Below are 27,508 nucleotides of genomic sequence, written 5' to 3'. Positions count from 1 at the left end.
TGACTCTTCTCCTACTATAAGCAAAGCACAGTTCTCTCTTGTGAAAGAGCGGCATGTCACGCACCCTGTGATTATGATCACTCAATTGGTATAATCCACATTCATGATTATCATCTGTCATCCTTGAGGATGACATTTGCATGTGTGTGTTTAAAGTTATGGGGCCAAATTCAGAGGGGATCTAAACTGCTGTCATATACACCTTCTAGCCTCCTCAGCATACAGATTGCATTTTACATATCAAAGGGATGGAAGAGAGAGGTGTAGAAGGAAAAACAACTAATAGGAGACTGTAAATAGGTGTAAATTGTACACCGCCTACTTAAATTTACACCTACCTTCCAGTTGTTTCTCTCACTACATCGCTCTTCCAGCTTCTTGACATACCAGATATGCCATCTTTGATGCTCCTAGACTAAGTGGGCCAAATTCAGAAGTGATGAATAAAGGGGTGCAAATTACATGTCTGCAAGTATGTGTGTCAGAGAAAGAGGGTTCAGGAAGCCAGAGTCTAAAAACATCTGAATTAGCATAACCTGCTTGCTGAGGGAACTGGAAGATTCACCTCTGAAGTTAGCCCACAGACTGCAGGTATTATGTATGGACTAGTATATATAGATTCAAAAATTGTAAGATCAGGAAGGACCTTTATGATCATCTAACCTGGCATCCTGCATTACATAGGCCATAGAATGTCATCCAGTAATCTCTGCATTGATCCTTCAGCTGCCCTCTACTTCAGAGAATCAGACCTGCTCAAGTGCTGCTGATTATAAGTCTCACTTGTAGATTGATGTCTACAGAAAGGATACAATCCTAATATTTTTGTCAGATAATGGGGATTTTTCATTTAGCTAAGATGCTCATTCTTTACAAAATAAAAAACTGGGACATTTTCCCAGCCACATTTTTAGGGTTGCAAAATACTTATACGAAACTGTAACTTTACTAAAAACACCATAAAAGCAGTTGTTGCAAATTCAATGAACTTCACTTGGAGGAAATCAATTTCCCAAACTCAGCAGATCTAGCACTGTCAAGAAGCACATCACAGTATCAGACAGTGTTAGTTGGAAAGAAGGATAATCTGGGTAAGGCACTGGCCTGGAACTCTAGAGACCTAGCTTCATTTCAGAGCTCTACCACAGACATCTAATTTGACCTTGGAAAATCCCCTTTGGTAAAATAATTCCCTGCCTCACAGAGGTGTAGTGAGGATAAAATTCTTTAATAATTGTGACATACTCATCTATGCTGATGAGGGCCATGTAAGTACCTAGTTATATTTTATGATGAGCCTTCAAATTCTTACTGATGTTGCTAGCAATCAAATCACATACAGTCTCTCTCTCTCTTTTTCTCACAGGGAATGTCCTACCTGCACTCAAGCAAAACTGAGGTCCATGGCCGCCTCAAGTCCACAAACTGTGTAGTGGACAGCCGCATGGTGGTGAAGATCACTGATTTTGGCTGCAATTCCATTCTTCCTCCAAGGAAAGGTATGCAAAAATAGTCACAATCCCAACTCTTCTCATCTCCTTCCCAGCCCTGGAATAAGATTGTGGGACTATTAGGCTAAACTACAGCATGTGGGGAAATAGGTTTAAATGAAAGCAATATGTATGTTTCTATGCAAAAGTACACTTACTGATTTGTCTAACACATACTCACTATAATGTTGTGGAAAGTTAGATTTTCTTAGTCCACTGAGACTTTTTAATGCTTACTCTCTAAAAAGCTACATGATATCCTGTGATCTATTATGCATTAGATGTACTGAATACAGAGAAATGAATGCATGACATGCAATACAACTTTATTTTGTATCGCGTCTTTCATACAAACTGTGTCTGAAAAACTGTGTGTGAAAACATTTTACTGATTTAAATAATACAGTCACAGAGAGAAGTAATGGCAGAAGGAAAAAGGAAGTAAGTGGTAAAAAGAAGAGAGGAAAGAAAGATATAATTTCAACTGATATTTGAAAAGCAGGGGGAGTTTGTGAGAGGGCAAGACAGAAAGGTTGTTGAGATGGGAGGAACTGTAGGGAAAAAGCTCTTTCTTACAGCATGTGGCAGGACAGTCCCAGCTAAAGTGTCCCCCTGTGGCAGACTGCAGCACAACTAGTTCAACTACCTCAGTTTCTCCTGGTCCCGCCATTAAAAAACAAAAACAAAAAACACAGTCTCTCTCAATGTCCAATTCAAAAGCCCACTTGTGGGCATAGTGTATTCATGTACACATTCAGTAATCTGCATAACCCTCATGATAAAACCATTCTCTCCAAATCCAAAGGTACAACTGGTATAAACAAAACAGTTTTTCATGCGTTCTTCAGTGATTTCCAGGTCACTCACCTAAGAGTCAATCACCACTCTGTTCACAGTTCCTTTGCCCTTGTTCCAGGGCCCACTCTCCAGGCTATATGCTGGAGAGTTATCAGAGTTGCTTTGCTCCCACAACTGTGGTACCAGAGCTTTCCAAGTCAGGTCTTCCTCAAGAGAACTCACTGCAGTGTTCTACTTCCCAGGCCTTCCTGCCTTTGAGTCCTATCCTGCTTAAGGAACATCTCTCCAGATCCAACCCTCTTGTTTTTGGGCTCGGCTTCCTGCAGCCCTCCATTCAGGCCTGGTACAAGAGGGCTCCTCACAGTGTTCCAATTCCCCAGGCCTCCTTGCTTGTGAGTCCTACCCCTGCTCCTGGGATCCACACTCCAGCATCAGCCCTCTTGTTTCATTCTCAGCTTTCCCCTGACCAAGTTGATTTTTCCTCTTTGTCCTGGGGCTTTTGTACGAGCTTTCCCGCAACTTGGCAGGGCTCCTAGCTCTAGCTGGGGCTCACTAACAACTTTCTTCAACTTCAGGTCTTCCCAACAGCCCTCGGTACCAGCTCTCATCACCATCTTTCTCCCACCCTCCCGGTCTCCTGTAGCACTCCCCCAGTAACTCTTGCCAGCTCTCCTCTGCTCTCTGTCTCCAACAACTCTCATCTGCTGCTCCTATCTGGTTCTTGGACTCTCTTTTCTTTCTCAGGCAGCTCTCACCTGCCCTTTGTCTCTTTCTGAAATCCAATATGGAGGCAGCTAATCAGTTACAGTGCACTGGACCCTGCTCCCTCTCAAAGGAGACAGTCACTCTGACACACCAGCAGCGATGAAATTATGTGACAGGGCAGAAAAGATTCACCATGATAGTATTGATCACAAAACAGTGAAGTGTCTGCATGAAATATCACAATATCTTGTGATGTACTGCGATATAATTTGAACATTAACATGTCATTTTACATAAATTTACATAATTTTTACATTTTAAAATAATTATCTAAAGAGATCCTTAATATTTTATATTCCTTAGATAGAGTTCCAGTAAATTATAGCTTTCACTGTTTTTTTAATCACTTTTTTTCTATTTCTGCTAATCATCATTGGATATTTCTGTATAAATAAGCATTCCTCTCTTCTCCCCACCTATCTTCTCCTCCCACTTGATTTTTGAGTGAAGATATAAACCTGAAATTGTGACACTGGAATCATTTGTATGATTAGCAGCTGGAATGTCATAAACACATACTGTATCATCTCTGTGATACGTAGACAGAAGAGAACCTGGGGCTGGAATGGCAAGAGAAAGTTCTTAGATTCACACACAAACATTTGCAGTAATAGAGGTAGGAATATGGAAAATTAGTGACTAGGAAAAGTGCACTGAATGTAATGTTATATTCCTCCCACTCCGGGTTTTCTCATTGTCACATTTCATATTTATATTCATTTTACTGAAATTATTGGCAACAAAAATGATTAGGGGTATGGAACGGCTTCCATATGAGGAGCAATTAATAAGGCTGAGACTTTTCAGCTTGGAAAAGAGATGACTAAGGGGGGAATATGATAGAGGTCTGTAAAATCATGACTGGTGTGGAGAATGTAAATAGGGAAGTGTTATTTACTCCTCCTCATAACAGAAGAACTAGGGATCACCAAAGGAAATTAATAGGCAACTGGTTTGAAACAAAAAAAAGGAAGGATTTTTCACACAACACACAGTCAACCTATGGAACTCCTTGCCAGAGGATGTTGTGAAGGCCGAGACTATAACAGGGTTTAAAAAAGAACTAGATAAGTTCATGGAGGATAGGTCCATCAATGACTATTTGCCAGGATGGGCTGGGATGGTGTCCCTAGTCTCTATTTGCCAGAAGCTGGGAATGGGCAACAGGCATGGATCACTTGATGATTACCTATTCTGTTCATTCCCTCTGGATCATCTGTCATTGGCCACTGTCGGACGACAGGATACTGGGCTAGATGGATCTTTGATCTGACCCAGTAGGGGCGTTCTTACATTCTTATTTTTATATTAGTAACAGGTTTCTCTTCTTTCTCTGGTAGCTCAGGGGGAAATGTTGTTGCAAGCAAACTGAAGAATTATTGGGTGTTAGAATTCATCCCTTGCAACAAAGTTTTTTCATCACAACAGGATGGTGTTTGCATTATGACTGCTGTGCTGCAACTCAAAGAATGATTTTGCTTTACATTATGATACAATATCAACATGTCATGATAGGTTGGCACAACAGAATAACACCACTATGTCTAGATATTATGGTGACCAGTATACAAGAAATACATATGTATGTTATTATCTAGCCACAGATGTTATGACACGATACTGTCAGCCTCAAAAACATTTGGGGATTATTTTCATAGATTCATGGAGTTTAAGGCCAACAAGGACCTTATCACCATCCAATCTGAGCTTCTGCACAACACAGGCCATAGAACCTCACCCAGTAATTCCTGCATCTAGCTCAACAACTTGTGTTTGAACCTAAGCATATTTGGTAGTCAGTTATTCAGTGTTTATTGAAGTCGGCCCTTCCACACAACAGCTGTACAAATATCTAAACAATACCAAGCTGTAGTGGGGATGGGAGTAACAATAGTAAAAAGATAAAATTAAAACAACACGAACGGGATAGAGGTTCTGAAGAAGCTCACACAAATCAGTTTCATCTCTCTCTGTTTCTACCACTTCTGGCTGCTCAGATCTGTGGACAGCTCCTGAACACCTTCGTCATGCTGATGTGTCTCAGAAAGGTGATGTGTACAGCTATGGAATCATTGCACAGGAGATCATCTTGCGCAGGGAGACCTTCTACACTAACTGCTGCTGGGACCATAAAGGTAAAATACTAAAAACCCACATCTGTCTTGTGCTACAAATGTTACATTTGGATGTTGTGGCTGTGACTGTCACATTTTCCATAATTTTTAGTGAAAAACACTGTCTCTGTTAAGTACGTGAGCTGCTGCTTTTCTCACTGGGCAATGAATAAAGAGTCTAAGGTATGTCTTCTAGGCCTCCAGCTTCCTTTCCATCCTGTAATGAAATCAGATCATTGAGATCACTGCTGTGGAGGTCATTGCAATAAATGGCCTGGTAATAGCCTCTCTCTCTCACTTTTATGTCTGGCAAACTGGAAGATCAGAATAGCAAGAAAACAATCCAGGTGCTAGAGGAAATGGTAAATGTAGGGAGATTTTTAAAAAATCCCATATGTCATTTGGCCAAATTATGCAACTAAGTAGAACTGGGTAGGAAACAGTTTTCCAGTCCTGCGAGAAATTTCATGATTTTGAAAAGCTTCCCATGCTACAGTGGGACAAAACTGACACCTTTGAAAAAAAAATTGTGAAAAATCAGAATGGTCAACTATAGAATAACCAATCACCTAGTGGTTATGGCATTCATCTAAGATGGAGGAGACATGAGAGACCTAGGTTCAAGTCACTGCTCTGCCTAATTCATAGCAGAGCTTGAACTGTGTTATCTACATCCCAGCTGAGTGCATCAGCTACCAGCTATTCTAAGGTGGATCTATTCTGTTGGAGCTGATCTACTTCGTGTAAGTTAAATATTCATTGGCTTAGAAAGAAAGACTGACTCTATAGCACCATGGTTAGGGCACTCACCTGGGACGAGGTAGACCTGTGTTCAGGTCTCTGCTCTTAATTAGGCAGAGCAGGCCCAGAACCTATGGCCCCTGCATCCTAAGACAGGGCCATAACCAGCAGGCTATTCCAGGGTCTCTTGCTCTTTTATTCTGAGTAGAAATTTTGACTTGGAGCTGAGAAAAATTTTAATCAAAACTGCCCTTTTGACAGGATTTGACAAATCAAAATTTTGGATGAAAAACTTTGTCAAAAAATTCCTGACCAGCTCTGCAGCAAAGGGGGATATGAGAAATGTCTACAATTACTTTAAGGGCATGAACACGAAGGGCCAGACCTTCACAGGTATTTAGGTGCCTAGTGGGATTTTCAAAAGTGCCTAAGCAATTTAGGTCCCTAACTTCCATCAATTTGAATGAGTTAGCTGCCTAACTCACTTGGCGGACAGCAATCGATCCAGCAGGAGTCAATTTATCGTGTCTAGTCTAGACGTGATAAATTGACCCCAAGCACTCTCCCGTCAACTCTGGTACTCTACTAGGGCAAGAGGCACAGGTGGAGTCGATGTGAGATCATCCTAGTGGGCTTCTTAGGCAGTTCTGAAAATGTTACCTTAGGCCAGTTTTCATCTGACTGTAGACAATGCTGACTCTTCCTCATATTATGAACATAACTTTTAGGTCTCTATGTGCCTGATTTGTAAAAGACTTTACCAAAAGCTTTGTAGGCCAGTGAGATAATTGTGTTAGCATAGCCTTCTATCCATGTAAACCTAATAAAAGACCCACAATGGACAAACTTATCTGCAAACAAGACGCTTCATAGTTATCAAAGTAGTTTCTTTTATTGAGAAGCCAACACTGTATTATTCCTGAAATGGACAAATTTTGTTAGCCAATGCCACAACACCAGAATCCATCTATCATTATAAATTAGACTAGCCACATGTATGTAAGAGTTTAGGATTCCCCAGATTGCATATTGATAACAAGTTCAGACACCTCTTCTACCTCTGAGTCATCCTGCCAAATCCTCCCTGTGTTTGTTTAAACATGTAGTACAGCAGCAACTCAACCTCCCAATTAGCTTTTTCCCTCTAAACATGTTAGAATTTCTGGGGTAACCTCAGCATGCTCCCTGCCCAGACACTTAATGTTTATACTCTGGAAAACACAGCCTTTCATTTGCTAACTCAATACAAATGAACTTTTAAGAAAGCTCATTTTGGGTGGAGGGGACATTTCAGATTTATTTTTGGGTTTCTGTTTGCCTAAAAAACAAACAAGCAAATCACCACCAATTTTTGAAAGTTTACAGTGCTCTACTTATTTAGAAGATAGGGAATCATTAGCTAAACATACTATATTCACGGCATATTGATCATCTTTAAAACCTTGTCTGCCCAAGAGCATACTGTGTGTCAAATAATGCCTGGTCCTGTGTGGGAGTACAATTGGGAGCAGAGTATAAGAAGTCTTATTCCTACTTGTGCAGGGGGTCGGCACAATCCCACTGAACACAAGGATTTGATAAGCGTAGTGTCACTACTAGCAAAGGACTCCCCAAAATGGGTGAAGAGGGGAATAGAGGGGATATACTCTCCCTTTCATACTTCAGCCAGCAGGGCTTGCTGCATGTGAGGGTGAGAGAGCAAGTTGCACTCTTTCAAAAGGTGTTTCAGGGGCCATGTTCTCCCTGCCCGTCACTCCCACTTAGCTACTGGCATTAGGGTCACAATCTGTCTCTGTGTTGACTTTGACCTATGTTTTATCATGAAGCTTCACCATTTTAGAAAAGTTTTGTCCATTCCAAATCACTTTAGTGTTTCCATCCCGTAGGCTTAGACCAACTTACTGACAGCTTTCTCAGCATTATGGGATGCAATCCATGCCTCTTGCTGGAGCTGGCTCACGGGTGACAGGACATTTAATAGTCTCCTAATATTAGTAGTGGCTAAATCTACTGGGCATGAAGCCTCTTTGGCCACTCTGGATTCACCGAGTAACTTTTTTTAAATCTGTGGGCCAATCTTTTGTTAAGATTTTAAAGTTTCTCTTTAGCAGTGAGATTAGATCCACATTCCACGGAGCCTTTCCCTTTATTTTAGTATTAGGGATGTATAAGTGGTTGATGTAACCGGTTCTGATATTAAACTTGATTTCAGAAGTTGGTTAAATAAGTTTAGCATACATTCAGACAGCTGAGGGGTTAGGTTTTATAGTATACTGCCAAGAATCAGTGGGGATTGGGACTCACTATTAGGAAGATTTTCAAAATTCTCAACAGTTCCTCTTTTAAAAATGTTTGGCCTAGGATCAGAGAGGACAGGTAACAAATGAAGAATTTTTGAATTACGTTTGAGTCATATTCTGCCTCTGAAATGAAGCATCTAGATACTATGATGATTGGCATGCTGTAAATACCATAGATAGATAGATAGACAGACAGATAGATAGATAGATAGGATAGACAGACAGACAGACCAGTAATAGGCAAAAAATCCCCCTGCTGTATGTGTAGAATCATATGTGATATCTCTTACAGAAGCCCTTTACATGATTGGGTTAGCAGAACATTCATTTTTGCATGTTAGGAAGCAAGCTAATGGTTTGTTGATGGCACAGTATGAATGAGTTTTGAAAACATGACTGAATTCTGTCATGTTCAGGAGTCAGACAGTCAGAGGTGAAAGTAAGCCAGTGTGCCCCAGTATGGAGCATCAGTAAGAGCTGTGGCCCAGCTTCCCTGGGCAGCAATTTAAAGGGCTTGGGGCTCCTAGCAGCAGCTGGAGCCCCAGGACCTTTAAATTGCCACCAGAGCCCCGCTGCTGGAGCCTTGAGGTAGCGGCAGTGGGGCTCAGGGCTCAGCCGCTGTGACTGCCCCGGGCCCTTTAAACCGCTGCCGGAGCCCCCAGCTGCCACCACTACTCCAGGGCTCGGGGGACTATTTAAAGGGCTGGGGTGGTAGAAGCAGGGAAGCCCCGGGCCCTTTAAATAGCCCCCAGAGCCCTGGGTAGCAGCGGCAGCTGGGGGCTCCGTCAGTGGTTTAAAGGGCCTGGGGCGGTAGCGGTGGCTGAGCCCTGGGTCCTTTAAACTGCTGCTGGAGCCCCTGGCTGCTGCAGCTACCCTGGCGGGGGAGGGGGAGGGGGAGGGCACTTACTGGTACAGGGTGGGCCGGGGCTGGCTCTGACCCCCCCATTCCCGCCCCTTCCACCCGAGGCCCCACCCCTTACGGGGGCCAGAGCTGGCCCCCACCCAGTCCCATACCAGTAAGTCTCTATTTCTACTTTCACCCCTGCAGAGAGTTTTGGTAGGATGGAACAGTGTCTTCCTGCTTATGGGTACAAATAAGGCAACAAACTGCCGTATTTAAAATTATACTCATATATATTAAAGTTCTGATTTGTAAAGGGGCTGAGCATCTGCAGCTTCAATTGCCTTTGTGAGATTGTGCTCTGCACTTCTGAAAATTGGGCCATAATATCCTAATGGGCTTCTCACATTGCCATTTACTATGGCTACACCCCATCCTGAGAAAGGCACTAATATAGCTACTGCCCACTTGGGAGGCTGTCATGTCCATGTCTATCATGCCCAATACATGCACATGTACCTTCCTGTTCCTTTCATTTCTCAGGTGGCTTCAAGTCACTCTGTTCTGGCCTTGAGCCTTATAACTAGAAACCCCCCAAAGTTCAGATCCAGATAAAAAAACATGGGTGTCCAGAGCCATGCTTTTGCTTTGGGCCCATCTCTATTTAGAAAACTACCTTTGCATACTGAACTCACCCAGAAATGCACTGCTGCTTTATTGTTTAAATATTGCACTTTTCTTTTCATTAGAGAAACTTTACAGAGTGGAGAGTGGCAAAGGAGTTAGACCCTTCCGCCCAGACCTGGTCCCAGAGACTGCAGGAGAAGGAGAGCTGGAAGTAAGCCTACACTAAAGGAAAAGAGGAAATGCTTCTAGCCAGGCCAGAGATGGCTGGTGTGGGAAGATGAAGGCTATACACACTGTATGTTCCAATGCTGTGGCCTTTCAGGAAGAAAAAATGTCCCATAGTTAACATCAGTGCAGTGAAATGTAATTCACTGGACTTCTTTCTTCCTCACTCCAGTGCCTACAACACAGCATTTCCTTCTTCTGCACCTGGTGGCTTCCAACAACTACACCATGTGTTAAGGGTGACTCTTTCTGAATTCACATGGTGTCCAGTGGGAGGCGTTTGCCAATCCACTGGAAAAGAAAAAAAAAAAAAAAAAAAGCAAACAACTCAGAGGATATTTTCCCCACTTTTAGAATTATGTTTTTTAAATTGCATTAAAATTGTGATGGGACATATGGGACAAAGAAGATCCCTGTTTCATTTTAAGGGACACATGTATGTTTAGTATGGCACAAGTGTCTGTTCGTCCTGACCAGATGCATCATGAGGAGGGTGTTTTACCTTTGTCTGAAGCATCAGCTATTAGCCAATTCTGCAGGTGGGATAACTGGGCTAAGTGATTAATCATCTGATTCTACATGACAAGAGCCCAGATACTGGACTTCATTAATGGATTGTCTGATCCAGTGTGGCAAATCCTATATTCTTAAGTGGAGTGATTTATGGGATCTATGTAACTATTTGGGAAAGGGCTACTATTATCTTTTGACAACACTTTCAAACAGTAGTACAGTATTCATTTCTATATTACAGTCGTATGTCTTTTAAAATGTTGATATTATTAAACCACAATAATCATTAAACACTAGAGAGGATATCTCAGAGGACTGGTAACAGCATGACTTTTTATCTCCAAGTCACCAGTTCTAGCCAGGACCCAAGCTCAGGGAATTGGGGATGGAATTACTAAGGCTTTCACTTCTAGGTCAGTAATTACAGTCTGGTACCAGGTTGGGGGATTGGATCCTTTCACTTGGCTTTCATTTATGGACCACTGATTCAAATTCTGTTCAGGTTGGTAGTCATTACTGAATGTCAGTATTATCAGTCTGCTGACCAGTGGCTAACATGAAGCGAGTGTTGCTGTAAGGTGCCTATAATGAATTCCCTGGTCACAGATTAATAACAATTGCTCACATTTTAATAAGTTACTGGCCAAGAGGGATGGGAGAGGAATTCCATACTGAGTAGTGGACAGATCCTGATCTTGCTGTTTAACCCTATTACCCTTCTTTGCAACTGCTCACCTGAATTTTCCCTGGGTTGTACGTTCTCAGGTGTATATGCTTGTAAAAAGTTGCTGGGAGGAAGATCCAGAGAAAAGGCCTGACTTTAAGAAAATTGAGAGCACTCTTGCTAAAATATTCAGGTAAGCACTGTGTTCCGAACTCCCAGCTGCTTGGAAGCTGATAGTTCTAGGTGTGTATTCTGATGCAGCATGACTCAATCAGTGGAAAAACAGAGCTCACTTGACTGGGGCAGATGTGCGTGTGTGAGAGAGATGATCACCCAGAGCCCAAATTATTATATTGTGTAAATAGGGACTACCCAAGTGTCCGATAGTGGATCATGATGTCAAGGTTTCAGGAAATTAATGGAGTTGGATATTCTGGGGATGAGATGATTTAAAAGTTTAGGTGACTTGTTTTGGTGAGATTAATGGATTCAAATGACCACGGAGGAAGGTGATTGAAACGATCAGGTTACCCAGAGTAAGGTAGTTATAGGGTTTGAGTGAAATGAGTTCTCTACCATACTTTTTCTAATCTAGTTATTTAAAAGTCCCAAGCAATGGGTTTTCAGCCATTTCCCTTCAGAGACTATTTCACAACTTTTAAACCTATCCCCATAAGTCTGTCCCACCAGCTGCATGCTTATATTTGTGTTGCTCTTCTCTGAACTTCCAGATTGTCATTATTGTTCTGATAATGTGGTGTCTGTAACTGAACACAACATTCCAGATGAGGTCACACCAAAGAAGTGCAGAAAAATAGTTCGATTCACCTCCAGGGGCATGGAGAAACACACAATTCACACCCAACAACTGCAGAGGCAGTTGAATTAGAAGGGGGCTTACTCCAGGAGAGGGCAGTTGGTTCCACTGCCACCTTAACATGGATGTTTTGCTTGGGGAAAAGGCAGTTTTAAAATCCAGCCAGGGCTCTATCAGAATCTGAATTATTGGATCTTCCAGTCATCTTGGCCCCATCCACTTCATAGGCTGCATCTGCTAGCTCAGGACCCCAAGTGAAACAGAGATTATGACTGGCTTGTGCTACATCATCTCTGCTTCTGGCAGATGGTCCATTGATGGGAGTCTTCAATCCAGGTCCCACCAGTGGAAACCAGCAGATCTCAATGAGTGAATGTGACCCACAACCTGTTACTTCCCCGTTTGGTGATAAGATGCCATTGCAAAGGCAGCCCCAAATTGCATTGGCTTTTTTTGGTGCTAGATCCCTCTGCAAATTCAGATCTAATTTGCTGCCTCCTATCACCTCTAGCTCCTTCTCAGGATTCTCGCTTTCCACGGTACTCTGTCCCGTTGAATATTTGTGTCTCAGGTTATTTTAAAATGACCTGAAACTGTGGAGATTAGCAGGGCCAGGAGAACTGGGGCTCAGAAAACTAGCAAGACAGGGTGACCTGGGTGGGCCTAAGGCCGTTATGCCTTAAGAATAAACCTTTGCTAAGAGGTGAAATTATGAGCTTTGAGCAATTTCCATTCTAACTGCAAGGAAGCCACACTCTGAAATAACCTTTTGTAGCTCACTTTTGCCCGTGTCCTGCCAATGTGCTTTCTTCATCCTTTTCCCAACCACTGTTACCAGTAACTACCATGGTCAGACCAATGAAAGCTACATGGATACCTTGATCCGGCGTCTGCAGCTGTATTCGCGGAACCTAGAGCATCTGGTAGAGGAGAGGACGGAGCTCTACAAGGCAGAAAGGGACAGAGCGGACAGGCTTAACTTCATGCTGCTCCCACGGTGAGTGTTGACCAGCAGGGGTTTCCATGCAGTATGAAGCGTTCAGTATTGACTGTGAGGCCCACTGGGGTGTAATGCATCAGAATCATTGTGGGAGGCTCCAACCACAGTGAGCATGAAGGTGTGAATAATACTTGCTCCACAGAATAAATTGTAACAGTTCACAGTGCTTGCCTCCAGAGATCCAGGTCAGACAAAATGGGCTAAAATATTCTGTGAGTTATAACAAGTGACTAAAAGCAGAATTTGGCCCATTTTCATTCTTTTTTGCCTATGATTGGCATTATCACCTTTCAAATGAGCTGTAGAACTTAGATCCTGAACTTGTAAGGTGATTAAAGATCCCATGTCTTTACCATTTAGCCTTTACTGACTGTTAGCCCACATTAGGAGAGTCCTCTCCTCTTGAGGTGATGGATTTGTTTTGGTTCTGCAGGGCTCTGATTGAAAATGCTGTTTTGCCAGCAGACCATAATATTCATGGCCTGGCTGAACTTTATAATGATTTGTTTGTCCACAGCTATTAATACAGTATCCCCAACATCCTCTTTCTTACAGTTTTTTCATCTCCTACACTGCCATGGTTTACAGATGACTTGCAAAAGGGGAGCAAGTGGGGTGACTGCTAGAGCACTTCAGAGGAAGTTTTGTGCTAATTAGACTAACTGGAACATTAAGAACTTTTACAGTTTTTTGATGCCATGGTTGTGCAGGAGGCAAAGAAAGATTTGTTTGTGGCAAACTAGCTTAGAACTAGCTGGCTGAAGCATCACAGACATAAGATTGAGGTTGAGGTTGAGGGAAACTATCAGAATTTGCAAAGATTATATCAGATCCCCAGATGAAGGGACAGCCATTTATGGAACATGTTGGTAATATGGGTGTTTTGTTAGACTGACGACTGCTCTAGGGTGCTTTGCTAGAAGCTATTGCCAAGAGTCTTGTATCTGGCGAGATGAATGGAACAGTTTCTTTCAGATGCAGGCAGACCTCACCACCATTGTTCATGCTTCTGTCACTTTCAGCCTAGACTACTCTAATGAGCTCTGCAGGGAGCTATATCTTGATATCACTTGGAAACTGAAGCTGGTGCAGAATGCAGCTGCCTGCTTATTGAGTGGAATTTCACACTAAGAACACATAATGCTGGTGCTCTGGGATCTGCACTGGCTGCCTGTTGGTATCCAAGTGGAGCTGAAGGGTTGGGTTTCACTTGTAAAGTACTAAATAGTTTGGGACTTGGTTGCCTATGAGACCACCTCTCTCCCTAAAGTGTACTGCTGCAATTGTGGTCAACAGAAGACCTTGATACCGAAGAAACTGGGCTGTCAACATGTTATTCTCTGTGAAGCCTGATCTGCTCTGGATCATGCTTCTCATGTGGTCTGCCAGATCAGCTAGCTTTCCAGAGAAGCTATGTCACAGCTTGCCAGGAGCAAGGCATCTTGTGCCATATTCTGTTTGCTAGATGGGTAACAGTTAGTTGAAATTAATCTAAAAAAACGGGCTTTTAAACTCTCAATGAAAATGAAGTTTGTTGCATGCTTAAACTGAAAGTGAAGTCAAATTGTGAGTCCCTAACCTGGTCGTAGATGGTTTGGGTTAACACTGGGGAGCTGCTCTCCTGCTCCAGCTTCCCCCCGTGCTCCCTCTTAGCAGAAGCAGACAGGCAAGTCTGATTGCCTACTGCCTCCTCAGGGCTCTTCTAGCTGCTGAAGGACCAAGTCTTATTGGTTCTGCCAGTACCAGAATCTGAGTAGCTTGTCTAGGCCGTGCTCAGAGGTCTGCACTCATGGCCCCTCTTTCCCAGATGATACTCTGCCTTTGGGCAGATTTGTCAGGGTGGTGATGCATCCCACACGGGGGCAGGGAAGGCCTGGTATACCCCATCACATGCTACAAGGTCCATTTGTAGATGAGATGGATGGAAAAAAATGAGAGCAATGTAATTTATGCTTGTATCTGATATTGCGATTTTAATTTGTTATGGGGACACTCAGAGCTTTAAATGTGTGTCTGTTGGTTTTAGAATTATAAATCAAAGTAAATTCATAAACATAAATGAATGTCTGTTTATGTGAATAGGGGTGGGGTCAGTCTTGGTGTTCCTAACAAATTCCAACTTGGAGAATTATATTCTGCTAACCTAAAATCAGCCTGCAGTTTCATTTGGAGAAAGTCTTCATTCTTTCTAAAATGGAAGCATTGTTTTTGTTGTGTGCTACTAATGAGTTGCCATATTCTGTCCCAGAAATTATTGTATTTCAGTAATGGATGAAATCATCCTTATACCCACAGTGTGTAAAGTGCTTTGGGATCCTCCAAGATCAATGACTCTAGAGAAACAAAATTATTATCATAAAAGTCGTCTACCATTTTGAAAGTTCTCACTTGCAGTTTATTTACAGATATTCGCTCTCTTTTAAAAGCTGGAGGTTGTCCTAACACTGATCCTGTATTTCTTTGAATCAGAGAATCAAAGACTGCTTCCACCTCTCCTCTGTTCTAGTTCCCTCATCTACCCAGCTCAGCAGATGATAAATTTGCAGGGCTCCCAGTTCCCTCTGCACGCTACTCCTTCTGATTCCCCATACACAGGATCGGCGCTAGGGGTTTGAGAGCCCTAGGTGGACAGGAATTTCGCCGCCCCGTGCGCTGGTCCCGCGGCTCTGGTGGAGCTGCTGCAGTGGTGCCTGCGGAGGGTCTGGTGCTCCACGGCTCCAGTGGAGCTGCCGCAGTCATTCCTGTGGGTGGTCCACCGGAGCCGCGTGAGGAGCTGAAAGCAACGGCAGACAATCATTTCATACCCTTTTTCCCTGGATTGCCCTGGCAGACGCCATAGCACAGGCAACCATGGAGCCCGTTCAGCTTTTTTTTACTGTCACTGTATGTGTACTGGATGCTGCTGACAGAGGCGATACTGCAGCGCTACACAGCAGCATTCATTTGCTTTTGCATGATAGCAGAGATGGTTATCAGTTGTTCTGTACTGTCTGCTGCCATTGTAAATTGGCAATGAGATGACGGTTATCTGTCCGTTCTGTACCGTCTGCTGCCTATCATGGGTGCCCCTGGCTGAGGTTGCCCGGTGGGGCGCAAAGGCAAAAATGGGAATGACTCCCCGAGTCAATCCTTCCTTTATATGGTATCTAAAAATAGAGTCAGTCCTGCCTAGAATATGGGGCAAGTGTACTAGAGAACCAGTGTATCAGAGAGCACAGCTGCTCTGTGTCAGATCCCGCAGAAATGATGAGCTGCATGCCATTCATGGGGGTTGCCCCTGCAACAACCCCACCCGTTGCTTCCCTCCTCCCCAACCTTCCTGGCTACCGTGGCAGTGTCCCCCCATTTGTGTCATGAAGTTATAAAGAATGCAGGAATAAGAAACAGTGACTTGTTAGTGAGATAAAATGAGGGGGAGGCAGCCTCCAGCTGCTATGATAGTCCAGGCAGGACATTAAGCGGTGTGGGGGAGAGGAGCCCAGCATCCCGCTGCTATGATAGTCCAGGCAGTACAGAATCTTTTCTTTACACATGAAAGGGAGGGGCTGATTGAAGCTCAGCCCCAGTTGCTATGATGAAGACGGTTACCAGCCGTTCTGTACCATCTACTGGGAATGACCAGGAATCATTCCTATTTTTACCCAGGCGCCCGCCCCCGGCCAGCCTCACCTGAAGCCAGCCAGAGGGCTATTCAGCAGGCTATCAAGCATATTGTACCGTCTGCCGCTGGAGGGAGAGGAGCGGATACTGCTCTTTATTGCCGCAGTATGCGTCTACCAGCAGCATTCAGTAACACATAGGGGTGACATTAAAAAAGTCAAGAAATGATTTTTTCCCTTTTCTTCACGTGGGGGGGGAGGGAGTAAACATTGACGAGCTATACCTGAACCTAATAACACGCCGGGACAATGTGTTTGAACCTACAGGCATTGGGAACTCAGCCAAGAATGCAAATACTTTTTTGAGAGACTGCTGTGGACTGTGGATAGCTGGAGTCCTTAGTCCCCCCTCCCTCCCTCCCTCCATGAGCGTCCATTTGATTCTTTGGCTTTCCGTTACGCTTGTCACTCAGCACTGTGTAGCCTGGGAGATTTTTTCAAACGCTTTGGCATTTCTTGTCTTCTGTAATGGAGCTCTGATAGAACAGATTTGTCTCCCCAGTACAGTGATCAGATCCAGTATCTCCCGTACGGTCCATGCTGGAGCTCTTTTTGGATTTGGGACTGCATCGCCACCCGTGCTGATCAGAGCTCCACGCTGGGCAAACAGGAAATGAAATTCAAAAGTTTTGCGGGGCTTTTTCCTGTTTACCTGGCCACTGCATCCGAGTTCAGATTGCTGTTCCAGAGCGGTCACAGTGGTGCACTGTGGGATACCGCCCGGAGGCCAATACCGTCGATTTGCAGCCACACTAACCCTAATCCGATATGGTAATACCGATTTTAGCGCTACTCCTCTCATTGGGGAGGAATACAGAAACCGATTTAAAGAGCCCTTTATATCGATGTAAAGGGCCTCGTAATGTGGATGGGTGCGGCGGTTAAATCGGTTTTAAACGCGTACTGTAGACCAGGCCAGAGAATCAAAGGCTGCTTCCCTTTCTCTGTTCTAGTTCCCCCATCTACCCAGCTCAGCAGATGGTAAATTTGCAGGGCTCCCACTGGTCCCTCTGCTTCTTCTCTTTTCTGATTCCCCACACAGGATCTTGGGAAAAATATACAGCAGAGAGTTGAAAATGGGACATTGTTTGGCAACTGACAGAGATTCAAAGTTTCGACCAGTTTTGTCAGCTACCTAGGAACTGCTCTGACCTGCCAGTGCCCAGGAAAGTCCATTGTCTAAGGGCTCCAGTTCAGGCGCATCACTTAAGCACATGGTTAAAGTTAAATTATTTGCTAAATCAGAGCTTAACTAGGAAGTACCTGCAGAGGTTCAAACCCCTCAGATCTGATCTAAAATTAAAATACTACTTAATGATTTCAAAGATGGGAGAAAAAAATCCAGGCTTGGTCTACACTTGTAAAATCAGGTTGACGTAGATACATCAGTCAGAGGTGTGAAAAAGCACCCCAGACTGCCATAACTATAATGACTAATCCTCAGTGTTGACACAGCTATGTGATGGAAGAATGCTATTGTTAGGGAAGTGGTATTCCTACACCAACGGAAAAATCCCCTCAGTTGGTGGAGGTTGCATCTATGCTTACAGAGTTATTCCGGCATAGCTATGACTTTTAACTATGCCAGTATAGTCTTCGTAGTGTAGTCGTACCTCAGTTTGTTATCTGTAAAGTGTGGTTGAGTGGAGAAGGGTGGTATTGTGGCAAGCCCTTTCTGATTCACCTGTAGTTAAGATTTGTAACTCAAGAATTTAAAGTTGTCTTGCAACAGATGAGCACTTTCTAGCTTATGCATCTCACCATGACCAATAAAATAACTGATCTATTTGAATGCTAATGATGTTGAAGAGGGTTGTTTGCCTAGAACTGGCCAAACCAGTCCTCCTCCGTATATCTAGGTGTCACATCTGAAAGACTTACAGGAGGATGCTAGAGGGAGACCTGTAGGTGCCATGTACGAACAGAGGGCTAAACAATCTGGAGATAATTTGAAAGAGCATGGATTCCCAGACTTCGTGTAATCATTATACATGATGATGGTCATACAGACAAACTGATTTAAAAACAAGCTTGAGGATGGAATGAGGTCCTTGGGAGTACAGTGGACAAACATTTCACAAAATGAATTAACACCTATTTTTAAGATTACTTTTCAGTTAATTATGTGACATAACCTGTGAATTTTGAATTTAATGTCTACATATCTTTAGCTTCTTTCATCCTCAAGAATCCTGAAGTTTTTTTTTGTTGTTTTTTTTTTACAAGCTTTACAAATGATATATATGGGAATCAATTCACCTTCTACAGAAATGCAGCCACCTCTGTGGTGGCATACAGCCGCAGTTTCAACAGCAAACACCACCACTAAGGTCTTGTCTACATAGGGAATTTAGTGTGGAGTGAACCAGGGTGTGAATTTAAAGCACACTATCTATTTAGCTCTCTGTGTAGACACTATTTTGCACTAAAATGGTCTTTGTGTGCTTTAGCTTAATATACTTCCAAAGCCCTAGGATGTGAAGAATAACAGACTGCCATTGACAACTGAAACAGGAGTGGGAATTCAGGGAGGCAGAATCTAATTAACCAACTTGGAATTTGGCCAGGACACCAAGCCAAACACCCCTAGTCTTGTCGAGAACAAGATGTACAGAGAAAGTGTGTGTGCGCAAAAGGACACTGAAAACTGGATTCAACTTCCAAAGCTGTCAGATGCTCACCAGACAAATTGGAACTAAGTAGAAAGAAGTATGGCTGTCTGTACAGCCCCACAGTTTGTATGATGAGGGTGTGAACTGAAGCACACTCTAGTGTGTTCTGCTGTAACTTCTCCATATGGATGCTGCGGGCGTGAACTAACTACTTCACATTAACATAGTCCTCTTTAAACAGGACTAAATTAGTACAAACTAGGTACCTTTTAGATTGTACTCACAGCATCCACAGGGGAGTTACAGCACAGCACACAAGTGTGTGCTGTAATTCAGACCCCCATAGTCAAAACTGTGGGGCCATGTATACAAGCCCTGGGTCTCCTTGGCTTTAGTGTGCACAATTCCAAGCTAGAAACTTGAAAGCAGGTCTTGGAGGAGACTGCCTGCCTGATCCAGTCTTGTCTCTGGATTTTCTCTGTTATTATATATAGGGAGTGTGGCAAATTGCTGGCACTATTATGATGGGTCCCACACTTTCTTCTCTTGTGGGGGTTCAGGACACCATTTCTCACCCCTGAACTGGGGTATCAACTGTCCCATTAGTGTCCCAGAAAAGGGGATTGGAGAGGGAGAGACCTGGGCCCATCCTCTACTCCAGGTCCCCGCCCAGGGGCCCTAGGGATAGCAGTAAACCACTCAAACTAGCAAGTCCTTCCCCTGGGCTACTTCCCTTTCCAGCCTTTCAGCTTGTGGGGCTTCCTGCCCTCTCTCCACTTGGGCCAACTTTCTCCCAACCCCTTGTGTCTGTAGGGTCCCTCTGCTCTGCACAAGCCAGGTTTCCCTTTACCTAGAGTCTTGGTCTTCTGGCCCACCACAGCACTTCTCCAAACTGCTCACCACTCCAGCACCAAACCACTCTGCTTCAATTCCTCCCCTGTCTGATTGGAGCAGGGGGGTTTTATCAGGTGACTGGCTTCAGGTGCTCTAATTGGCTTAATTGGTTTCAGGTGCTCTAATTAATCTGTAGCGGCCTCTCTTCCCTCTACAGAGAATAAGGCTCTCATCATCCTGGGGCTTACATATCTCCCATCTATCACTCTCCTGCTGCCCTCTGGCCATGCTATATCACAGGAGGCATAGGGAGGCATAGTGTTTTACAAAAATATAAGAAAAGTCTCTTCCCCAAGGAGTTTACAATCTAAATAAGAGCTTATAATCTAGAAGGCTCTTGTAGCCAGAAATGCTAGCATGTCTGACTTTCTAAGTGCCTGTTGAACTCATCACCAGAAGGTTGGTTTGTTTTCTTATCAAACCTCTATTTCTGAAACAAGTACAGCTGTCAGGTCTAGGAGGTTGAGTTGTCCTCTAAAGCAGAAGGTGTATTTATCTCCATTTCCCTTCCACCTTTCTTCACAGGCCAGTGGTAAAATCTTTGAAGGAAACTGGGAGGGTAGAGCCAGAGCTGTTTGAAGCAGTAACCATCTACTTCAGCGACATTGTCGGCTTCACAACGCTATGCAAATACAGCACCCCCATGGAAGTGGTGGACATGCTCAATGACATCTATAAGAACTTTGACCACATTCTTGACCATCATGATGTTTACAAGGTGAACAGAGTCACACTTACACTTAAATTATAATCAAGGTACATAAAACATCACATACATAGTAATTGGGAATAGAATTTGGTAACAAAGTCTCAAAACCAGTATGCTAAGTAAAGACAAATGAGAGAAGTACAGGCCAAGATTACGTCTCTCTAATGTGCTTCACATAGCTGTCTGTAAATGGTTTTTGATACCAAGTAGCAGAGCTGGTTCCAGGGTTTTTGCCACCCCCAGCGGCGAAAAAAAAAAAGCCGAGTTTGCAATCAGCGGCAGCTTCACCGTGCCGCTTTCTTCTTCGGTGGCACTTCAGCAGCCGGTCCTTCCCTCCAAGAGGGACTGAGGGACCCGCTGCCGAATTGCCGCTGAAGAGCCCGACGTGCCACCCCTTCCCCTTGGCCGCCCCAAGCACCTGCTTGCTGGGCTGGTGCCTGGAGCCGGCCCTGCCAAGTAGTCACAGATTCATTACCTAGAATGCTGTGTATTGAGCACTTCACTACCCGAAAGATGTCATCTAATTGGAAGGAACTTTGCAACCCTTCACTTTCAAAGGAGAGATCAACAAGATGACTCTAACAGGCCTTTTCCATCTGCAATTTATATGTATCTTCCAGTAACTGGGAATGGTAACTGTTAATCATGTTTCCACAGGTGGAGACCATTGGTGATGCGTACATGGTGGTGAGTGGCTTACCAAAGAGAAATGGCAACCGCCATGCAGTGGACATCTGTATGATGGCACTGGATATCCTTAGTTTCATGGGGTCCTTTGAATTACGACATCTTCCAGGCCTGCCTGTTTGGATTCGCATTGGGATTCACTCTGGTATGGGGTCATGGCATCTGAACACGAATGACATACCTATTCTATCTAGATCAAAAAGTAAACAATGGTTAAAATTGCTCATGCTTCATTATTCATAAATTGATTCTCTGTGAGGACTATGGCATAGCATGACACACAACTGGCCAGAAGCACTGTCAGTCACCTTCCTCAAAAGCATCAGGTATAAAAGACCATTGTTGGAGGAAGGGCAATGGACTTAAATAGACCATTGGCTTGCTCCCATACCATTTAACAACCCCACCTCTGTGAAACTGGTAGCTGAGCAAACCAAACTCTGTAGTTCCTTATGAGATTGAATTGATGACATTATACCCACCTGAGTTCTTAGAGACCTTTTCTCCCCCCTGAAAAGCAGGCCTGTGTTAAATGCGTTTGAGGCAAATGTTCTCACCAGGCCCACTTGAGAATCAATTTTTGATTTACTTTATTAGAGTGGCATTGTGGATAATCCAAAGAACCCAAGTACTTGGGGGAAACTTTATCTTTGTATTTTTGCTTGTTTCAGTACTCTGCTGTTTATGTCCATCACCAGAGAAGGAATATAACAATTCAGTTATTTGGGAAGGCCCTAAAGACACCACCAGAAACTTCTTCATAATTAAGTTCATTCTTTCCACCCCCTGCTTCCAGAGCTGACACTTACGAATTATGCTAATACTTCTGCATTTTTGTCTATGCAGAAATATATTCAAATAATCTTTTAATAAATTTAATACATTTAATATATTTTACAAGCTGAACAGAGACAGGCCTGGTCTACAGTTGGATGTGAGACCTCCAGACACTGTACAAAGTGATGTAGATAGTGCTTTCAATCAGTGCTGACCCCAGTGCCCCTGCTCTGCTACTAGAAGTGCCATCTTCCAGATGAGACCACTCACCCACCCCCGGAGACTAACAGATAACTCCCATAGTTATGATGGCATCATGCTAATTCCTAAGTTTCAGTTTCTTTCTGGCATGTGTGAGACCTCAAAGGCTTCTCTGAATCCCCTGGAATAACAGCCTCTCTATCTCTTTCCCTGCCCTGTCCTCTGCTTTCAGGTCCATGTGCGGCTGGTGTGGTTGGGATTAAGATGCCTCGTTACTGTTTATTTGGAGACACGGTTAACACAGCTTCAAGGATGGAATCCACAGGTTTACGTAAGACTTGAAGCTCACCTCTCTGTGTAATCTGGCAGTAGGCTACTTATGCGCTCAAATCTAGAGTTCCTTCTCCAGCCAAGAACTACTTTATCATCAAAGCATAGACATTTAAAGATAGAAGATCAAATTGTCCATTCGTCCACTCCACCCTGGAAAATGCAGGCCTATTCCTAGTTCTTGCTTCCTAGTTGATGAAAGGGGTAGGTGCCTGGCTGGCTCAGTTCCTGTGGAACTGGTCATTTTAATGCTGCTGAGATTTAATTTAATTATATTTATTATATAATTGATTATGTTTGGGCACCTGATGACTTGGATGGGCATCTTTATTATATTAAATATAAATGAATATATATCCCACAGTCTAATAGTTTTGCAACTAGGAATGTTTCCTGGGAGACAGCCTAAATTTTCTTCCCTTTGCTCAGTTTCTTCCCATTCCTTCCCCTTCTTGATATTTACCCCTCCCTCCACCCCTGGCAAATACTGTTATCACTTCTATCCTGAGGCTTTGGTTAGTCCAGCTATAATTATTTAATTGTTTTAGTCTTTCCTCATATATAATGTTATGTGATGCAGTAGTTATTTTTGAGTTCACCAATATATGGGTAGTTTTAATGTCATTTGCTCACAGAATGAGTCTTAAGACATCAATGACAATTAGATACACCTCTGCCATAGCACAAGTTTGCACAGAAAATGAACATGTTCATGCATTGTTTCCAAATCAAGCATTGGTTGCTTGTTTGTTTATTTTTAGCTTTACGGATTCATGTAAGTGGGTCTACTATCACCATCCTGAAGAGGACAGACTGGCATTTCCAGTATAAAATGAGAGGAAAGACGTACCTGAAGGTAACATATACCATGCCTACAAACACACAGGAATGAAACTTATCTAAAGGTATCATACACCTGAGATGTTCACCTGTCTTAGACAAACAGCAGGAGAGCAAGAGAGACATATCTGTTGGTAACATAGCCACAGGGTGATGGAGAGACCACTCTAGAATTAATATAGCCATTGAAAAAGCATTTGAGGCATAAGTCAAGGCAAAACAGATGTCCAGGAAGTACTGTAGGTAAAACATATCATTGGTAACAAAAATTTGGAGAGGAGGCAGTGGTGAATGGGCCTGGTGGGAGAGACCTATTAATTTGATCACCTTTGCTTTGTTACATTTATTTGTTTCAGTTTATAACATCTGATAGGTGCCCATCCTATGCTCTGGGTGCCTGTTACATACAGTAAGCAAAGACAATACAACCATAATATAATACAGTATAACATAAAGCATATAAATCATATATTGTGCCTATGTAATCCCTAAATTGTGCTTCTCTCTTCTCTGACATATTAGGGCAAAGGAACTGAGATTACCTATTGGCTGACAGGGGTGAAGGACCAGCAGTATAATCTCCCAACACCTCCTTCTGTGTAAGATGTTCTTTATTTGTGGGAAGGGAGAAAGAAGCTCTCAGACCTTGAATTTCAGCCTTCACCAAAAGTGCTGAAGTGCACTTATCTCCTCAGAATTTTTAACTTATTATACTTTTTGGTATTCCTTGGGCTCATGTCAAGGACACAGCAGTGTATGTGCATATGAACACATGCAAATATATACAATAGCTGGCACAGGGCAAGGCCAGATGGCTATAGGAAAGTACTGAGAAACAGGTATGTTAGCCCCAGGCTAAACAAATCCCTGTTACCATGGTAACCAAATGGCAGTTGCTCCAGGTTAATCAAGACACCTGGGGCGAATTAAGATTCTTCCAAAAAGCAGTGGAGACAGCTAGGTTGATTGGGACACCTGAAGCCAGTCCAGGGCTGGCTGAAACTAGTTAAAAACCTCCCAGTTGGGTGTGCATGTCAGGAGCTGTGGGAGGAAGTTGTGCTATTGGAGAGACTGAGCAGGGCACACAGTATCAGGCACAAGGAAGAAGGCTCTGAGGTATGAGTGAAGTGGGGGCTGTTCTGGAGAAGTAGCCCAGGGAATTGTATGTGTCTTGTTTCTAAAAGGTCAGCTACCATAGCTGATACTATTAGGGTCCCTGGGCTGGAGCTTGGAGTAGAGGGTGAGCCAGGGCTCCCCCACCCCTTGATTAATCACTGAGACTGGGAGATAACAGAAACTGTGCAAGGGAAGATTGCTTCTCCTTATCTCCCTTGTTGGCTTATGATGAAAATGGCTCAGTAGGCTGTGACCCTTGCCTCTAGAGAGAGAAGGACTATGTGGAGGGTCACAGTGAGCTTCTGAGGCTAGTGAAATCTGCCAGGAAATGTGGGACCCATGAAGACAAGGACAAAGCTTTGTATGTGTATAGCAATGTATGCAAGTATACATAATAGCATTAGTTCTGGGATTGCTAATAGGCTTACATACTTTACTGGATCAGGGCCTTGGATGAGAGACATTCAAGGAAAACTCACCAGAAAGGGATGTTGATTTAGTAGGTGTAGGTTCAGATTGGGGGTGGGGGGGGGGGAAGAGTGGTGATACTCTCCCAAACTTTACCCCCTGTCTGAGCTCCAATCACTTTTACCACTAAAATGACATGCCAATAACAATAGAATGTTCAGATTTTATTATGTAACTTCCCTTTTTTCTTGTATGATTTGATCATTAGTGAAACAGTTAGTAACACTAACATTAAACTGTCATCACTAAGCTTCAGACTCTATACCAAAATGAGATGAATGAGAGCAGTTAACAACTCTTAGTTATCATTTTAGGTTGCCTGCAGACTCAGGCACCTCTTTGTTTATATTGGGTTCTCATTTTGAAGATTACCTTCACAGGCATAAGGTCTAGAGACTTAATTTTTAAAAACTTCTAAACAAAACTTCAGTTTCTGGAACATAAGAGAGGAGTTACTAGGTAAAAATGCTAGATTGATGTCCTGGTTTAATCAGACCCAAGTAGGTAACAGTCTTCCTTTTGAATTAACACTGAGTCAGTTTCCAAAGTAAAGGGATGTGGTGACACTGAAGTGCTGCCTTTCAGAAGTGACATAACTGAGTTCCTGACCACTTGTGGTGATTTAAGATGTACTTTGCTCAGTACAAAGGGCATTAGTTCCAGCGACATGATCAAATTCAAGTCTAGTTGATTACATTTTTCCAAATAGTTTCAGTGAGATACGGAGTTCTTCTTCACTTCCTCTCCTAACCATTGTGTACTGTTGCTGTGTACTATTTACACAGCTGTGATCCACCTCAGAAGTGACTGTTTCAATACAGATTGAAGTAATTCCTTTACATACTGTATATGGTAGTTTGGGCTCTTTTGGGGTGAAAGGCACTAAATAAATGTAAAATTTTTTATTGCAAAAGTTTTGAGAATTAGGTCATGTCCCATTGCACAAGTTCACCATTCCTCCCATTCATATCTACCTGAAGCAGAAGGGACTGCCTTTCTCTCAGGGTAAGAGGTGATTTTTGTCAGACCAGAAAGCATCTAGTTTTCTGGATAATTTAAAATCCCACGCACTCCTGAGTGATTTTTTTTTTTTTTTTTTTTTCCCCACAAACATTTATCTGTGGGCTTAGGAAGTGATATTCCTGACCTCCTTTCTTCAGTATATTTCTCTTCTAACTAGGCACTTTTTTTAACCTAAATAAATTTTTAAAAGAGCAACAGAGAATTGTCTCTAGGGTTTTGGCACTCCGTCTGAAGGTATGTTGGAAGGTATCGCTCAGACTGTACCTATTGCTAGCTGTGATGTTTATGTCTTCACTCTGTGATATGGCACCAATCTTATATATATGGGAATTTATGAATTGTTCTGCATGGGATATACCTGTGAAAATCATACATGTCCCATGAATTTCTGGCAGAGTGGCAATTCTAATAATACTACCACTATTTTGAGAAACACCTGCAGGTGAATATTACAGGTACTTGAAACTGGGTCTGGTCATAGAGTCAGAGTCATAGTCTGCTTTTAACTAGGTTTGTGAATCCAGTTCAGGTTTTTCTCCTCTTCATTCAAAGTGACTTCATAGACTCTACAGGTGGGAGACTGTGATGCTAAAACAAACTTCTTTGGCAGAGACAGTAACCCATATTGTCAAACTGTCACAAGTAGACCCTCAATTGGATTTCTAAGTCCACTTAGAATCAATTCCATCTCATTAGTATATTGAGGGCTTCTGGAAAAATGGCAGGATAGAATTGTCTAAAAATGCTTGGGAACTAAGGATCCTAGTTACCTGTACTGCATGAGTCACTGAAATTTTTCTTCTCCTGCTATTTCCAGGGAGAATCAGCAGCGGTTGCGAGATGACTTAGCGGGGATGATAACAGAGTGTCTGGAGAAAAAGCAAACTGAAGGGGTCCTGGTGCGTGAGCCTTCCCGGGTGGCCAGCTACCGAAAAGGCACCCTAGAGTACCTGCAGTTGGCCACCACAGAAAACTCCAGCACCTATCAGTAAAACTGGATGTCTAGTGTGACATAAAAACCATGTACAGGCTTTGAAAGATACTACAGAGAAGCTGGAGACTGGCACTCTCAGGGGGAAAAACCAAGATTGTTCTCTCTTCGGGAAATGTCTCTACCACTTGGCTTTTTATCAGTGAATCAGATAGATCCTTTGCTGTGGTGCCAAAATGTAGTTGCTTCCATGCTTGCTGCATCTTCCCAATCACCTGATTGCTTCACCCAGGCACATCCACCCTGATTTGGGGAAAGAGAAAATATCCATTTGAGACTGAAAGATATTGTCTAATATTTTTTTAA

The 27,508-nt window shown here is 43.1% G+C and overlaps 1 protein-coding gene across 1 annotated transcript in view; it reads left to right on the top strand.

The window, feature by feature from the left end:
* LOC116838132 (guanylyl cyclase C-like) overlaps positions 1 to 27,203 on the top strand; it is a 60,434-nt gene extending 33,231 nt beyond the window's left edge. Inside the window, exons 17-27 of the mRNA XM_075063633.1 lie at positions 1,367 to 1,499; positions 5,051 to 5,188; positions 9,799 to 9,887; positions 11,180 to 11,271; positions 12,734 to 12,892; positions 20,586 to 20,778; positions 21,427 to 21,601; positions 22,667 to 22,765; positions 23,526 to 23,620; positions 24,127 to 24,203; positions 27,029 to 27,203. Of these exons, the coding sequence (XP_074919734.1) occupies positions 1,367 to 1,499; positions 5,051 to 5,188; positions 9,799 to 9,887; positions 11,180 to 11,271; positions 12,734 to 12,892; positions 20,586 to 20,778; positions 21,427 to 21,601; positions 22,667 to 22,765; positions 23,526 to 23,620; positions 24,127 to 24,203; positions 27,029 to 27,203 (1,425 nt within the window). The remainder of the gene's footprint in view (positions 1 to 1,366; positions 1,500 to 5,050; positions 5,189 to 9,798; positions 9,888 to 11,179; positions 11,272 to 12,733; positions 12,893 to 20,585; positions 20,779 to 21,426; positions 21,602 to 22,666; positions 22,766 to 23,525; positions 23,621 to 24,126; positions 24,204 to 27,028) is intronic.
* Positions 27,204 to 27,508: the final 305 nt, after the last annotated feature.

This window comes from Chelonoidis abingdonii, chromosome 1 (genome assembly GCF_003597395.2).
Source record: "Chelonoidis abingdonii isolate Lonesome George chromosome 1, CheloAbing_2.0, whole genome shotgun sequence".
In the NCBI taxonomy this organism is placed as follows: Eukaryota; Metazoa; Chordata; order Testudines; family Testudinidae; genus Chelonoidis; species Chelonoidis abingdonii.
This window is presented reverse-complemented; position numbering and strand designations above follow the sequence as displayed.